Below are 17,021 nucleotides of genomic sequence, written 5' to 3' on the forward strand. Positions count from 1 at the left end.
TTAGCTGCATTGACACAGATGATGAAACAAACAAATTTCTGAAGATAAATTGGATAGGTGAAATTTCTCAGACGCTCCTGGCTCCAACAGTCACTTTCTCTTAGTGAAAGAATGCCTTCTCAGATCATGCAGCTCATTTTAATACTACCTGAGAATACAGAGTTAACAATGCCTGTGCTATATTTGGAACCCTGTCTTTTCAATTCTGGATTTGTTCTATTCACAAACCTCCTGTTGCTATAATCAATACCTATGCTTGTACTGGCTTTTAACAAGAAAAACTCTTAACTCCGAAAAGTACAACAAATCCACCAGAAGTCATACAGCACCTTCCTGTGAGGCAATGCTCTGCTGATGTCCCTGACAATTAAATATCATGCTTTTCTACACAGCAACTTTAAGACTGTCAAGTGCACACAGCTGCGTATTTATGTATGAGACTAGGAAGGAACATACCAGAGGCCAAAGATGTATAAATTTAATCAATTGTTAATTTCTCTTCCAGTCGGGAGAACACAGTAAGAGCAGCGCCCATATTGATAAAGATGATTTAATTGTGGCAATTGTTGCAGTACTTGAGATCTGGACTGCTTCCATCACTAAATTGCTATAAAAACTACCTTGGTGAAGCTTTGCCTGTCTTGTCTGTTGTTCAGAATTGCCTTCTCAGTATCAGCTCCGTATATTGTTTTTATTTAAAGTTTAACTCCCTTGAAAAAGAGTTTTACACCATCTCATCTTACATTCAGCTGTCTTATCCAATGACACATTTCCATCTGCAATATTATAGCCTCCACTCTTTTCACATGCCTATACACCTGCAAACTTGCACCCTTTTGTTTCCATTCCATATTTTCAGGATTTGAAGTGGTTTTTTTTATATATGTTTACATTTTACTTTTTCACTTCATCAATGATAGCTACTGCTATCAATTACAGCAACATATTTGAAATGAGCAGAAGGGCAATTGGAGAAAGGCAGAAAATAACCTGATGGGGGTGTGGAAGTTAGGTTGTGAAGCCAGTGATGGCAACACAAGGTGGAACTTCTAAACGAATCAATGAAGTGTAAAACTACTGCCAAAGAACAGGATTGTACTGCACAGTATGGGAGAGAAACAAGGAAAACTGGGGCAAAACAAGCTTTCTACATATTTAAAATCTGCCTTCATTTTTTAAGAGGAGAAATTACTCAGAGGTAAAGTAAGGTTGATTTTGAGATCAGGTTCCAGAGAATTCGTTAAACAGGTCCCTATTTCCTAACTCGTTTTAATCAATGCAGGACAATACAAAGGAGCATACTACTGGCAGGAATCAAAATGACAGTGAGTAGCAGAATGGCTGGAATTATGTACTAGTCAGCAAGGTGTGTTCTTTTGTTTAACTTCTTTTTCAACCACTGATTTATGGAGAAGCATACCTTTAAAGTAAAATCACCTTTACTCGTCCCTATACCACATCATTGCTAACAATATATTTAATATACTGAAGTATATTGCCTGGTTTACAACTTACTCTGGTGACAAGTAGTCAACAGAATATGGTATCTCGGCTCCCTACCTTAAGAAACAACACATAAAAAGCCACAAAAGCTGTGCAGCGTAAAGCATTGACAGAGAAAATACTAAATGCTCAGCTTCTTGCTCAGCACACGTTATTCCTAAACATTTTCAGCAAATGTTGCTTCCTTATACTGCTTGTCTTGCCAGGTTCCTACAACCCATCCCACTCCACCTCTTCTCCTTGATAAGGGTCAAGGGAAATTTATCAGAACAATTCTAGAGATTACAGGTTAGGTTGGAGAAGCTGGGGTTATTCTTCCTGGAGCAGAGGGGATACAAGGTAAAGATGTACCCACACCACAAGAAAAGGTATCAGGGTGGCTGTGAAGGGTCTGTAGAGTATGCAGCACAGTTAATTCAAAGGTGCTAGGATGTTAAGGGAGATATAAATAGACGGGCTCTCAAAAACTTCCAATATTTAAAGGAAATACCATTGTCAAAAGTCAACAATGCCCTCCCTAAAAAGCATCAATTCTGGAAATGTATTAAAATGATTATGCTGATGGATGGAAATAAAAGATGTGTTGCATTCCAACACTCTGGAAATTAAAATCACATTGCAAGATCAGTATGACAACCTAAAGACACACTATTCCTTTTAGTAGGCCTATTAAAATTTTGAGTTACCATGTTCAAAATCAAATCTAATTTCTAAATCTGTCACAGTTTCAATTAACTATTCTGATTCCTCAGTAAGCAGCCATGTTGTCTGCTATAATCGTTTTGATTTTTTTAAGTGTGCAGTGTTCCCTTTCTATAATACACCAATCCAACTTACAATGAAGGGTATTTTCGAATGGCATTCTTCCCAATACCACATTAGGTGCTGACTCATGATAGGATAAGGCACCAAGGGCACTAGAACATCTCATGTGTGAGCTTAAACAATTGTGGCTCAGTCCTGTGCTATACTTGCATCAGAAGCAGTATAGCGAAAGTTCACCAAATTGGTTCCTAAGACAAGATGGTTGTCTTATGATGTGGCAACGTAAATTGGATATATAATCTTTACAGTTTAAAAGAATGTGAGGGGGTCTCATTGAAACATTCAAGGCTCTGAAGGGGCTTGACAGGGTAGGTACTGAGAGGTTGTTTCCCCTGGCTGGGGAATCTAGAACACGGGCAGAGTCTCAGGATGAGGAGGCGATCATTTAGGAAAAATTCTTCACTCAAACGGTTGAGTCTTTGGAATCCTCTACCCAGGAGGGTTGTGGATGCTCCATCATTAAATATATTTAAAGCTGAGAGAGACAGATTTTGGTCTCTCAGGGAATCAAGGGTTTTGAGGAGCTTGCAGGAAAGTGCAGTTGAAACTAAAGATCAGCCATGAGCATGTGGAATGGCAGAGCTTCCCCCACAGGCTGTATGGTCTACTCCTGCTCCTATTTCTTATGTTCTTATGTAACTCAACATAAGCATTGTTATTGTTATTTTCCATCTTCTCAGCCAATGGCTTTTGAGATTAATTGTTACATTCACCCCAAGATCAGCTAACCCAGAATAGACCAGGGACCAGCCTTTTGCATATGGTACAGTACCAAACAAGGCACAGCAGTTATTCACTGACCCATCAGGGGAGCAGTGATAAAGTGGCATCAATATTGTTTTTCTCTTCCTCCCTATTTAGTAAAGCCAATATAAGAATACCAGATGGCCCCAAAATTATTTTTAAGTAGTATTTTGTCCATGTGAAATAGGACAACTGTAGGAATAATGTCTCTTTAAGATATTTAGAATGAATGAGGTTAAATCCATCACCCACCTCTTTGTCTGCCCTGGATGCTCCGCAGGGCCAGAATGTTCTGTTCATCGGACAGGAACTGCTTCATCTTGTGAAAAGGCTCCTTCCCTCGAACAGTCAGCTTATTCCATGGTTTGGGTCTGGCCAGTATCTCACTCACAGAGCCTTGAGACAACCCCAGTACATAATGTCCAAATATCCGTTGGCCAATATTGTGCTTGATCAGCTGCTCTTTAACTTGCCGTGCAATTTCCGCTGTGTCCAGCTCTTCGCCCTCAGATATGCTTCCAGCGCTCTCTGACTGGCTGGGTGAAGGGATCATTCCATTTAGGTCAGAGCTCTGCTGGATGGGGCTTGGGGATGATATGGAATTTGTGCTGTAGGGACCTGTTGGAAAAAGCATGGTTGTGCTTCCTGCATCCTGCATTGCCTTGGTGTAGAAGGACTGCATTAGCTGCCGCTGAAGAAGTGAGTTTAGTGCAAATTTCCCTGCAGAGGCCAGGGGGAACGGGGAGCTTGTCAATGATGAGTTGAAAAAATCTTGACCTAAAACCGTCGGTGAGAATTGGTGCGTACCGTTAGCACTGGAAGCCTGCTCATTTGCGTTGCGCAGCAACTTAGAGGGAGGGGAGGATGGTGAGGTCGAAGGGCGCAGACTCTCAGGTCGGTCTTTCCCATTTCTCCCAGCTGACCCTACAAGAAAGGTCAAACACAATGCATTATGGGGGAGTGAAAAGTTAAACCATAAAAAAAAACAAACTTTAGCCCAAAATTGCAGGTTCAAAAAGGGCTTTAAGCTGACACAACTGGTCAAATTTGAATATGCCAGACTAGCCCCCAAAGACAGATGTCATGCATTTGTTGTTTGTACCTTTCTTGTAAATGGCAGCCTTGGAGAATCCCTGACAAGCATTTAAGCAGCCCATACCAAACATTTACTTTGTCTAAGTGCCACTGACAGGCAATGTGTTAGTTTAACAGATATAAAACCCTACCCAGAGAGATAATTGCAGCAATACAAAATGACATTAATTACATTTAATTAAACACTGTAATCGCTATTGAATATATACTCAGACGTAAACCAATGAGAAAAAACACAGCTTATATACCCAAATGCACCAAGATAAAATTCAGGCAAAATCTGATCTTTTTTTAAACCACTGTCTCCAAGGTCTGAAAGCTTCTTCCTATTACCCAGTCTGTATAAGTACACAAACACAATTTAGTGCTTTAGGAGGGAGTAATACACATTAATCTTGTTGCCATGCACTAGTGCAGGCTTTGATCTCAGGATCTGTTTCTCACACTCCCCAAGCACAGCAATATAAGCTGCAAACGCAAAGACCTACCACTAAGGTCACTGTTGGTGATACGCAGAGTTGCATTTTCAGATTGCAATGAGCGGTTCTTCTCCAGCAGAAGTACCTCTAGGGTTTTGGATGTGTCCTGACAAAGCAACAGCAATGTAGTCAGATTTACTTAATGTTAAATGTGTGATATTTTATACTCATCTTGCTTAATCAAGGATTCATTAAGAATCAAAATTAATGGCAGACATGTAGCCCAAGGCAACCTCTTCCAGTAGAAAAATCCTTTAAAGCACACCGTTGTTATAAAGTGCCTGGCAAACCTTTTTGTTTATTGACAAACACTCAGGATGAAATGATGTAAATTGTGTTTAAATGTGCACTATCTCATTATGAAGGAACTAATGCATAATCTCCATCTTTGGCAGCCAAAAAAAGATTTTACAGAACAATCTTACGTGCCTGTTCAAGCTTTTTGGCAAAGGAACAAAATTTCTGCTCTCTTCCCCACACACAAAAAATGAATATTCTATCAATATGTGCATTACTCAGTAAAAAAAAACCACAATGAGAATACGACAAGCAATGTTATCTCACAGCCCAAGAGGAAAAGACTTTAACCCATTCCCAAGTAAACCTTATATTATCCCATTGCAATCAAATAGATTACATTCACATCCTAGAAAAACTCATTTGTTTCCATCCCCAAAATCCAACCCTGTGTCAGTTCATAGCTTGGCTTGTTATTACCTGAATTCTATTCACCAGCAAATCTACCAAGGAAAGAGGGGGTTTGAGTGTGGGTGGGTAAAGGGCTTTGTGAGGATTAACCTATTTTTACAGACATGATACAGAAATACTACTAAAGTTTGTAATGGTTTACAGTCAATTTAAGCACCATCACAAATTGCCAATTTCAGATTTGGAAAAGCAAGAAACTGGGTCAATGCAATTTGAATCAAAAAATTCAATCATGACTTAACACTATTAGATTTAACACCAATTTTACACTACATTTGATGACTGACATGCAAGATTATCATAAAATGATGGCTTTTACATTAAGAAATGAACTATCCAACGTAATATTATTGTAATGGCAAAATGCTATGCACTATTTATACTGCAACATAAATTATGCATTAATGCAGAGGTTTACCAGAGCTTTCTACATTTTTTTGGTAAATTACTTTAAATATTGAGATATTCTCTCTAGATTATCATAACTCATTCAGTAATTAAAATAATTTCTTTGCGATCATCAACTCTTAAAAAGTCCACAAAACCCCTAAAATTTGACCATCTAACAAAAGCTGTTGGCATCATTTAAATGCTAACAGTAAGAACAGTAAAAGAGGAGAATCAGAATCCCATGAGCTAATTCTCCCCTAAACCACATCTCTCATTAGCCCATCTCAAGATTTCTAGCTCAAGAACTGCAATGTAACAAACGCATGCACTCTTGCACACATGAACATACGAACCAGGAGCAGGAGTAGGAGGCGGCCACCCCCTCAAGCTTACTCTGCTATTCAATAAGATCATGGCTGACCTGAATGTAACCTCAACCCCACATTCCTGGCTATCCCCGATAACCTTTCACCCTCTTGTTAATCAAGAATCTATCTGGCTCTGACTTAAAAATATTCAAAGGCTCTGCTTCCACCGCCTTTTGAAGAGAGTTCGAAAGACTTACAACACTTTGAGAGAAAAAATTTCTCCTAATCTCTGTCTTAAATGAGCGACTACTTATTTTTAAACAGTGACCCCTACTTCTAGATTCTCCCACAAGAGGAAACATTCTCTCCACATCCACCCTGTTAAGACCTGTCAGGGTCTTAAAGGTTTCAATTAAGTTGCCTCTTCCAGTGGATACAAGCCTAACCTGTCCAGCCTTTCCTCATAAGACAACCTGCCCATTCTTGGTATTAGTCTAGTAAACCTTCTCTGAACTGCTTCTAACGCATTTACGTCTTTTAAGTAAGGAGAGCAGTGCTGTACAAAATACTCTAGATGTGGTCTCACCAGTGTCCTGTACAACTGAAGCATAACCTCTCTACTTTTGTAATCAATTCCTCTCACGACAAATGATAACATTCTAGTAGCTTTCCTAATTACTTGCTCTACCTGCAAACTAACCTCTTGTGTTTCATGCACGAGGACACCCAGATCCCTCTGAATCTCAGAGCTCTGCAATCTCTCACCATTTAGATAATAAGCTTCTTTTTATTCTTCCTGCCAAAATGAATGATTTCACATTTGCCCACATTATACTTCATTTGCCAGATCTTTGCCCAATCACTTAACCTATCTATGTCACTTTGTAGCCTCCTTATGTCCACTTCACAATTTATTTTCCTACCTATCTTTGTGTCGTCAACAAATTTAGCAACCATTCCTTCAGTCCCTACATTCAAGTCATTTATATAAATTGTAAAAAGTTGAGGGCCCAGCAATGATCCCTGTGGCACACCGGCTTGTCACATCCTGCCAACCAGAAAAAGACCCATTTATGCAAACTCTCCGCTTCCTGTTAGCTAGCCAATCTTCTATCCATGCCAATATGTTACCCCCTACACCATGAGCTTTTATTTTCTTTTTTTGATGTGGCACTTTATCAAATGCCTTCTGGAAATCTAAGTACTGTACATCCACCAATTCCCCTTTATCCACAGCCCATGTGACTCCTTCAAAGAAATCCAATAAATTGGTTAAACATGATTTCCTTTTTACAAACCATCTTGACACTGCCTGATTGCCTTGGACCTTTCTAAATACCCTGCAATAACATATTTAATAATACATAGAAACTAGGAGCAAGAGTAGGCCATTCGGCCCTTCGAGCCTGCTCCGCCATTCATTATGATCATGGCTTCTAACATTTTCCCTATGACAGATGTCAGGCTAACTGGCCTGTAGTTTCCTGTTTTCTGTCTCCCTCTCTTTTTGAATGAAGCAGTTATATTTGCTATTTTCCAATCTAACAAAACCTGCCCTGAATCTAGGGAATTTTGGAAAATTAAATCAGTGCATCAACTAGCTCACTAGCCACATCTTTCAAGGTCTTAGGGTGAAGTCCATCTGGACCTGGGGATTTGTCAGCCCGCAGTCCCAACAATTTGCTCAATACCATTTCCTTGGTGATTGTAGCTTTCCCAAGTTTCTCCCTCCCTTCCATTTCCTGATTTACAACTATTTCCAGGGTGTTATTTGTGTCCTCTATAGTGAAGATGGAAGCAAAATACCTGTTTAATTCATCCACCATCTCCCTACTTTCCATTATCAATTCCCCAGACGCACTTTCTATTGGACAAATGCTCACATTGTTAACTCGTTTCTTATTTAAATATCTATAGAAACTCTTGCTGTCCATCTTTATATTACTAGCTAGCTTTCTCTCATACTCTAATTTTTCCCTCCTTATTAATCTTTTTGTCATTCTTTGCTATTTTTTATATTCTTTCCAATCTTCTGACCTGCCACCCGTCTTTGCACAATTATATACTTTTTCCTTAAGTTTGATACTGTCTTTAACTTTTTAAGTTAACTACGGATGGTGGGCCCTCCCCTTGGAATTTTTCTTTCTCATTGGAATTTATCTTTTTTGTGTATTCTGAAATATCCGTTTAAATGTCTGCCACTGAACATCTATTGATATATCCCTTAACCTCATTTGCCAGTTCGCTTTTGGTAGCTCTGCTTTCATGCCCTCACAATTGCCCTTATTTAGGTTTGAAATGCTAGTCTTGGGCGCACTCGTTTCTCCTTCAAAATGAACGTAAAATTGTCCATTGACTACCACACCCCCACAATCTGAAGATGCCAGTGCCTCCCACAGACTCCTGTCCCCAGACTAACTTTTATATTTCCTTGAAATTCTGTTCAAAGCAATGAAAAATCACATAACATTCTCTGTTTAGGGTACCAGCTGATGATACGTTATGTTCTAGACATAAGAGGTAAAACAAAGAATTTCATCTGTTCAGGTGCAAAAGATCAATCTGTAAAAGTACAACTTGTAAAGAAAATACAGATTACCATTAACATTTAAAAGCATAATATTCAACTTGTGTGGGATCTATAATTCCCTCTTGTCAGTTTGATCTAGTATTTAAGTTAAAGAATACTCAAACCACAAGATGAGCATATTCATATTACACTTCAATGAGTTACTATAAATACTAGTGATAGGTACAAAGCATGAGTCAGTAATGGTAAAGGTACTGCATATTACAGATGCCAGATATATAAAAGCAACCCTATAGTCACACTTAGTTATGCTTTCAAATTATTGTAACAGGGAAAAGAGTTAGCCTTTTTTTTAAATCAATGTACCAGATATACATATATTCTGCAACTCTATGCCAACTGGTTACATTTCTATGAAGGTGAATTGGTTTCCTTGCAGCTTTCAAAGTACACAAATATTTACTAAATCGGTGTGCTGTAAATTTCCCAAACTTTCTCACACTGTAGCATTACATATTATTGGAAATTACTCCAACTGCACCTTTTTCTGTAATCATTAAACAATGCTTTCCTTTGTTAAATATCAATGCAAACATAAAGCTGGAGTGTTGCAAAGTTAAAGGCAAAACTCGAATTCAGCTATAAGTTATGTGAATAATCACTAAAATGAATCTTAGAATGGTTATAGCACAGGAGGAAGCCATTTGGCCCATCTTGTCCATGCCTGGCTCTCAACAAGAGCAATTAAGCTAGTCCCACTGCCCTGCCTTTCCTCCATTGCCTTGCAAATATTTTCTCTTCAGGTGCTATCAAATTTTCCTTCGAAAGCCTTGATTGCACCTGCCTCCGCCACACACTCAGGCAATGAATTCCAGATCCTAACCACTTGCTGAGTAAAAATATTTTTCCTCATGCTGCTGTTGGTTCTTTTGCCAATCATCTTAAGTCAGCAGTTTGCAACCTTGCAGCCAATGGGAACAGTTTCTCTTTATCTAGTCTGTATGGACCCTTCCTGATTTCGAACACCTCTATCAAATCTCCTCTCAACCATCTCTTCTCTAAGGAGAACAACCCAACTTTTCCAATCTATTCACCTAACACAAGTCCCTCACCCATTAAACTATTCTTGTAGATTATTTCTATGCCCTCTCTAAAGCCTTCACATCCCTTCTTAAAGTGCAATGGCCGGAATTGGGCACAATACTTCAGTTGAGGCCGAATCAGTTTTATAACGGTTTCATCGTAACTTCTTTGCCTTTGTACTCCAAGCCTCTCTTGATGGCTATCACTACCCTCATCATAGTTCACAATCTTTGCAAGTTTTATGTCATTTTTGTGAAATGATTATAATAAACATTTTATATGGTGCACATGTATTACTTTAATGGGAACTGTTAAATGTAGTAGTTTATATCTCTGCAGTGCCCTAGATAGACTGTCTTTAACAATAATGGGGAAAAGACTGAGATACACCCATGTAGAGTGGAGATATAAAGTCATCTTAACAAGGCAAAACAAAATCCAGGCGCCTTATGAAAACTGCAGAGTGAGATACTTGTCTAAAACTGTGATTCCTAAAGTTTCAAATCTATTACTGAAAAAACATTTTCCACGTGCAAATCATCTCACTAGCCCAAATCTTCTCCTAGGAATTTCAGAATCTACCATAATGCATTATATTGATGGATGGCACTGCATTGTATTTTACAATATTCCTCATGATAAATCAGAATTTATACATCAAGTACAGAAAATTATTAGATTCCAACAGAACTTACCTGTGATCCAGATCCTTCTGATGCTACAAATTCCATTGACTTCAGGATACTAGAAATAGGGGGAAAAGGGGGTTGGATTTATTGTTTAATAATGTTCCTCCATTGGCACAAGCAATTATAGCATACACCTACAAACATTCCATTGCATTATCCAGGATACTATGAGCAATAACACGCACTTCCAGGTGTCAATACACAGAATAGAAGAAATACAACTGTCAATGTCATCATTGTGCCATGTTACAATTAAAGCTTTTAATTTCACTAACAAATATTTCAATCCAACTATTCGAGCTATAAAGCAATGTTAAAAAACCAACCAGGTTGCTGCATATGCAATTCCATAAGGGTTTTTAGAGGGCAAATATAAAGGTTAATAAGAATGTAACATTTTAAGCTGTCAAAAGCTTTCAAGGCCCCTGTGCTGATTGTGAAGCTTGCAATGCTTTAGGGGTTATTCATGTCAGATCAGTTACGACTGTGAACTGTCTCAATCTGCAATGAATTATTTGTTAAAATAAAAATGTGCTATTTCTGTGTATTCTAATCAGAACATTACTCTGACAAATACTCTGTGTCTCAGTACAGTATGAAGGAACCAATCTTCACACAGCCATAATTTCAGAACTATCATCCAAAACAGTCTTATGTGGCAAATATGGGACCAGAGTAACGGCTTCAAATGTGGCTCCCATCAAAATGTAAATTTAAGAGGAAACACAATTGGTGCTCCTGTGAAGCACCATGGGATGTTTTACTACATTCAAAGTGACATATAAATAAATTGCTGTTGTTCACTACAAAGATTTACAGTCAAGTAAGCACCAAATTAAGATTTATTCTGACCAGATATAAGATAAAAAATAAAAATGGGGACAGATTTTGATATGGAAAAGTGTACATTTTTAACTGTTTAGCAATAACAACACCTTGACAACTTTCCATAAACACACCTTTGACCATCTTGCAATTACAGCAAGCAACACCTTTGGCGACTGCCATACCATTAATGAGGACATTCGTTAAAGGGAACATCTGCTCAGTCACTCATTCAATTCTCGTACATCCTGCACAGTTTGGCTAATAAGGTGTTCCAATGAAAAGAATGAAAAAAGCTGTATGGCAGCTTCTAATGGCGTGAGTTTGAGAGGACTCACTAATTTCTTGTCATGACACACCTTCCTCACAGGAAATAGTGTGTACACAACCTTCAAATCTCCCTGCCTCCCCATCTTCTTTAAAATGCTGCTTAAAACCTACTTCTTTGGCGAAACCTTTGATCGCCTGTCCCAATAAATCCTTATCTGAGTTGGTGTTAAATGTTATCTAATAACGCTCTTGTGAAGTGTGTTGGGACATGTTACCATATTAACGGTACTATACAAATGTAAGGTGTTGTTAATGCTAATTTATTCTGAAAGTAACATAAACTCATGCAGTAAATCTTGGCTTCAACAGCAACAATGCAAAAGGCAACTGTCAAAACCTAATTTTAGTAAAATGAAACAGAAAATGCTGGAAATACTTAGCAGATCAGTGGACAGAGAAACAGAGTTCACATTTCAGGCCATGGGTCTTTCATCAGAACTGAGAAAAGTTAGAAATGTAATCGGTTCTAAGCAAATAAAATGGAGGAGGATAGGAAAAAGAACAAAAGGGAAGATCTATGAAAGGATGCAAGGCATGAGAGCTTAAATGGCAAAAGAGGTGAAGGTGTAGGGCCAAACTCAAAAATCATCTCTTCATTCAAAGTATACAGGGAGATTGAAACTTTTTCAAAGTAGGTAACAATCTTCAAATATTTGAATATTTAGATGCAAAATAGCTCTCTAAAGGTAGACCCACTTCCCATTACACCTTTGACAAGCTACAACTGCACCATACAAATGCTTCACTGAAAATAAATTCTGAACATGTTCAAATTTTCACAACTGCGCCAAAACAAATACTAAAATAAATTGAAGTTTCTCCTGTAATGAGAAGCCATTGGTTTAATTCCAAAATTAAATGGGTACGGGAGTGAAAAGTTTAATAAACCTGCAATGAAAGTGCCTCTAAAACTGCTATCGACAAGGAAATTAAAACAAATGCAAGCACCTTTAAAAAGAAATGTAGAGTACCAATTCTTTTTAGAAGTGTATCCAAAATTACAAAGAACAAAAGTTAATTTTCTGTATTTTTTTATACTTACCACTAAGTTATCGTTTTCATAGAGTATTATTACCTGAACAGTGAACAACTTTATTTTTGTGTGACCATATGGCAAAATAAACCATTATCTGATCCAATTTGGATAAGCTGCCTTTTTCATCTGCCTGACCTATAACATTTTTCGTTATTGTTCTACATTGAGAACCCATATATTCCAACCAAAGTTATTATTCCATTGAAAGACTATACATACACAGCAGAGCAGGTTTGTGCAATTTTAGCCATACAAATAGTCAGAAAGTAAGAATATATTATTAAGTAGTTAAATTGCTCCACTGAACTTTAAATTTCTTTACAATAATTAATGTTTACGAATGAAAGAATCATTACGAACATTTATCTATATTTCTAGATACTAATAACAGCTCATCTTACTGCTTTACAGCAACACCTCTTTTCCGAGTAAAATGCTGAGAATGGTAAAGAGCACGAGGCCAGCAGCAAGAATGCACTCAGTTCTGGATGGTTCTAGTGGAAATGGAATCACTCTGCTACCTAGATGCCAGAAACTGGCCCTAACCCTCCATCAAAATGTCAAGGGATGGTGGGGCCGAAGGCAGGGTAGTTGATTTTAATTTATTAGGCTTCTTGTTTCTGAAGAAGGTGCTTCCTTCTTAACTGATAAAACATTGAAGTATCTAGAGTTTCTCTTAATTAGTTCAAGTTATCAGTAACATAAGATTATAAGAAATAGGAGCAGGAATAGGCCATTTAGTCCCTTGAGTCTGCTCCGTCAAACTGCACTTTCTCCCCCCCCCACCACTCCATGGTAAGTCTGTCTAGCTTATCCTGGAATATAATCAATGACCCAGCCTCCACTGCTGTTTGAGGAAAAGAATTCCAATTCTTCTCTGCAAGAAGAACTTCCTCTTCATCTCCAAGTTAAATAGAAGACCCTCTATTTTCCAACTGTGCTGCCTGGTTCTAGATTCTACCACGAGGGAATACCATTTCTCAGTATCTCCTCCTTTTTGGGCAGTTCCATGGGATCGAGAATGACTTGTTTCCAATCCAACTCGATGGCTGATAAGTTCAATGCACAAAGTGCAGACTCTGCTGCATGTAGGGCAGGTGGTGTTTGAAGGGTTGGGTAGATGAGTTATTTGGCGGTTTGTGTGCTCCCTCCGACACCTCGACTTTACCTTTGCATGTTCCCAACGAAGCTTCTCGATGTGTTCGGTGCCTTCCCAAATGAGCCTTCTCCATTTTAGTCGGCCCTTCTCAAATATCTACCCTGTCAAGCCCCCTCAGTTTCAATAAGACCACATCTCATTCTTCTAAACTCCAATGAGTATAGGCCCAACCTGCTCAACCTTTTCTCATAAGACAATCCCTTCATTCCAGGAATCAGCCCAGTGAACCTTCTCTGAACTGCCTCCAATGCAAGTATATCTCTCCTTAAATAAGGAGGCCAAAACTGTACAAGTACTCCAGGTGCAGTCTGACCTGTACAGTTGTAGCAAGACTTCCCTACTTTCATACTCCATCCCCCTTACAATAAAGGCCAACATTTCATTTGCCTTCCTAATTACTTGCTGTACCTGCATGCTAACCTTTTGTGATTCATGTTTAAGGACACCCAGATCCCTCCATAGCACAACATTCTGCAGTCCCTCTCCATTTAAATAATATTCTGATTTTCTATTCATCCTGCCAAAGTGGCAACCTCACATTTTCTGCACATTATATTCCATCTGCCAAACTTATGTCCACTCTGCCAAATTTTTGTCCACTCATTTAACGTATCTACATCCCTTTGCAGACTCTGTATCCTCCTCACAACTTGTTTTCCTACCTATCTTTGTATTGTCAGCAAATTTAACTACAGTATCATCATGAAGATCTGCAATGACAGTCTGATAGGCCAGTACATATGAACTTGCTTCTGGAAAGTGAACTGCTAATGAAAGAAGAGTGACTTTGCTGAACTAAAGGGAAGTGATGCTGTATAGTCATAGTGAAAGCAGGCTACTTTGTGAAACTATTCATACTTCAGCAACCAGATTAAAGTACAAAATGAGAGGTAACGCAATGGAGAAAGATTGAACTCTCTCAAAAATGAGCTTTGAGATGTAGTAAGCTTGGGATTTTCTGTATTCCACCCTAAGACTTTTGTGCATGAAAATTGTAAAATGCTGAAAAGTGTTAGTTTAAGTAAATTACTACACTTGTCAAAATACTGCTCAAAGCTACAGGATACAACTCGTTTTGTTGAAATCTTCAGTCTAATCAATATAATCCATGAAGTGTCAGATGTCAATTCACTTCATTTGCAATAAATTAATAGGCAAGTTCTTTGAACTGAAATTAAAGTGATTACTTTTAACTTCTGGACTGTCCAGTTTGTCTATCATAACTTCAGTGTACACTGGGGATCAGAAGCAACATCTACTTTTTATGTTCAGATTCCATTTTTTAAATAAATATAAACTTCTCATGTCCTGAAACTCTTCAGTTAGGAAAATAAATGGATTATGGAGAGGAAAAACATTTTTTGAAGATAAATACTACCGTAATCGATCTTTCAAAGAAAATAGTTTTATTCTGATGAATGTGTCAGTTAGATTTTTTTTCTGTTTGATAGAATGCACTGCCTTAAGGAGTAGATTTAAAAAGTAATTGGATATATACTGGAAATAGAAAACATTTTGGGGCAATGGGGGAAAGAACAAGGGAGTGGAGCCAACTCTATAGCTCTTTTCAAAGAACTGGTACAGACACGATAGCCCAAATAGCCTTCCTCAATGATTCTATAATTCTACAGTAACTGCAATATAATTAATCAGACAGTAATACAGCTTCACAATTTTGGATACTGCCTCACCTGAGCTTCTGGAAAATGCACAACCAACAGAAGAAAGAAAGAAGAGCCACAAAAGCAAAATTCTATTAAAAATATTAACAATAAAAGACATTTTCAGGAGGTGACCCAGCAGCTATATGTTCTCCTGAAGACAACAGTCCAAATCAAATCCCACCTTTGACTGACATTCACATCCCTGAAGGACAAGTGCTCTAGCGCTGGCCAAGCCATCTGTGGAAGGTCTCAGGGGATCTATGGAGGTGCAGTTCTACCTCACACCCCTCAAATATCCTCCTGGGAGGTCTTCAAGGAACAGAACTATTGGCAATATCTGTATACAGGGAGGTCTGATTTCATGACCCTGGGAGAGGGAAATAAGCTAAGTTGTGTCTAGGAATACAAGCGAATGACAACTCAGGTTTCATGCTAAATTCATCATTTTTAACAAGATGCAAGGAAAACAGAAATGACATCTTGGGTCAACACTTACCTCAGCTCTTTTTTAACCTCTTCATAGTCAGACTGTCCTTTTAGCTTTTCCTCTAGTTGCTTCAAAACAAACAATTTATAACGTACAATAAACACATAAAAATAGCATCCATTAAAAATAGTACAATAATTTAGTGTTCAACCCAACAGCACAAAATGTAACATTCTGCAGAACTCACCATCAGCTAACTAACTTCTTGATTACATCAAAAACCTTATGCAAAACATTTCTATTTCAATCATATAGCTATCGCCCAAGACTATCTTTCAATGGAGTTAAAATAGCTTCTCGTAGGTTTAGTTGAAATAACATATAGCTTACATATAGTTTCCTACAAATTAAAACAGAGCTACAAATTTTTTAATTCCTGCAAGTATTTGCCCTCCTCTGCAATGAAGCTCTGAATCAGCTACTTTCCACACCATAGTGATACATAGGAACTTGCCCAGTTGCTCTAATGATTCAATGTCTATTTAATTTAAATAAGAAATGCAACCCCGGAACAAATGCAAAAGTAATCCATTGAGATGCAAGGAAGGCAAGAAATCATACATGCTTCAAAAATTGCAGGTTAAAAGCATGATCTGAAATCAGCTAACATGAATACATTAATTTAATGAAACCTATAATCTAAAAATTAACAATGTTCTTTTACCTTGAGTGTGCTGTTCTTTGCACTGAGCTGTTGTTCTAGTTGTGAGACCTGACTTGCTGAGGTCTCACGGAGTTTGGTCAGGTTTGCCTGCAACCTCTGTACATCTTCAACTAATTGCATTATCTCACGATCTTTTGCTGCCAGTTCAACTTCCAGACTTGATCGTGTTAGCACTTCGATAGCTTGTTCCTAATAAGCAGGATCCAGAACACAAGTTTTGTAAGTAGCTTTCCTGAAATGGTTTTGAAATCATACTAAATGTTAGACCTTTGGAGGATAATGTCAAACCTTTATGCTTCATTCGTCAATATTAAACAGGTCAATTTTAGACAGAAGAAATACTTTACAGCTTTGTCCATTGCTATAGACATTTCAGCTTACAGGGATGACCTTGAATTTATAAAAATACTTTCAATCTTCAGGTATAGGAATTTAAAACATTCACTCTTTAGGATAAAGTTTCTCCATTTTTGTTCTCTAAAGCTGATTATGTCCTATCTCC

General features: G+C 38.0%; 1 protein-coding gene across 7 annotated transcripts in view; it reads right to left on the reverse strand.

Moving 5' to 3' along the window:
• The window catches only part of LOC144684663 (protein CASP-like), a 651,698-nt gene that overhangs the window by 211,647 nt on the left and 423,030 nt on the right, over nucleotides 1-17,021 (reverse strand). For 6 of the 7 annotated variants that reach the window (XM_078548745.1, XM_078548743.1, XM_078548747.1 and 3 more), the window contains exons 11-15: nucleotides 16,520-16,708; nucleotides 15,865-15,923; nucleotides 10,361-10,409; nucleotides 4,656-4,752; nucleotides 3,325-3,996 (exon numbers count right to left, since the gene is read on the reverse strand). In XM_078548745.1, coding sequence (XP_078404871.1) covers nucleotides 3,325-3,996; nucleotides 4,656-4,752; nucleotides 10,361-10,409; nucleotides 15,865-15,923; nucleotides 16,520-16,708 — 1,066 coding nt within the window. The remainder of the gene's footprint in view (nucleotides 1-3,324; nucleotides 3,997-4,655; nucleotides 4,753-10,360; nucleotides 10,410-15,864; nucleotides 15,924-16,519; nucleotides 16,709-17,021) is intronic. The other variant, XM_078548749.1, reaches the window with a different exon arrangement.

The sequence above is a fragment of the Cetorhinus maximus genome, chromosome 9 (genome assembly GCF_964194155.1).
Source record: "Cetorhinus maximus chromosome 9, sCetMax3.hap1.1, whole genome shotgun sequence".
Classification (NCBI taxonomy): domain Eukaryota; kingdom Metazoa; phylum Chordata; class Chondrichthyes; order Lamniformes; family Cetorhinidae; genus Cetorhinus; species Cetorhinus maximus.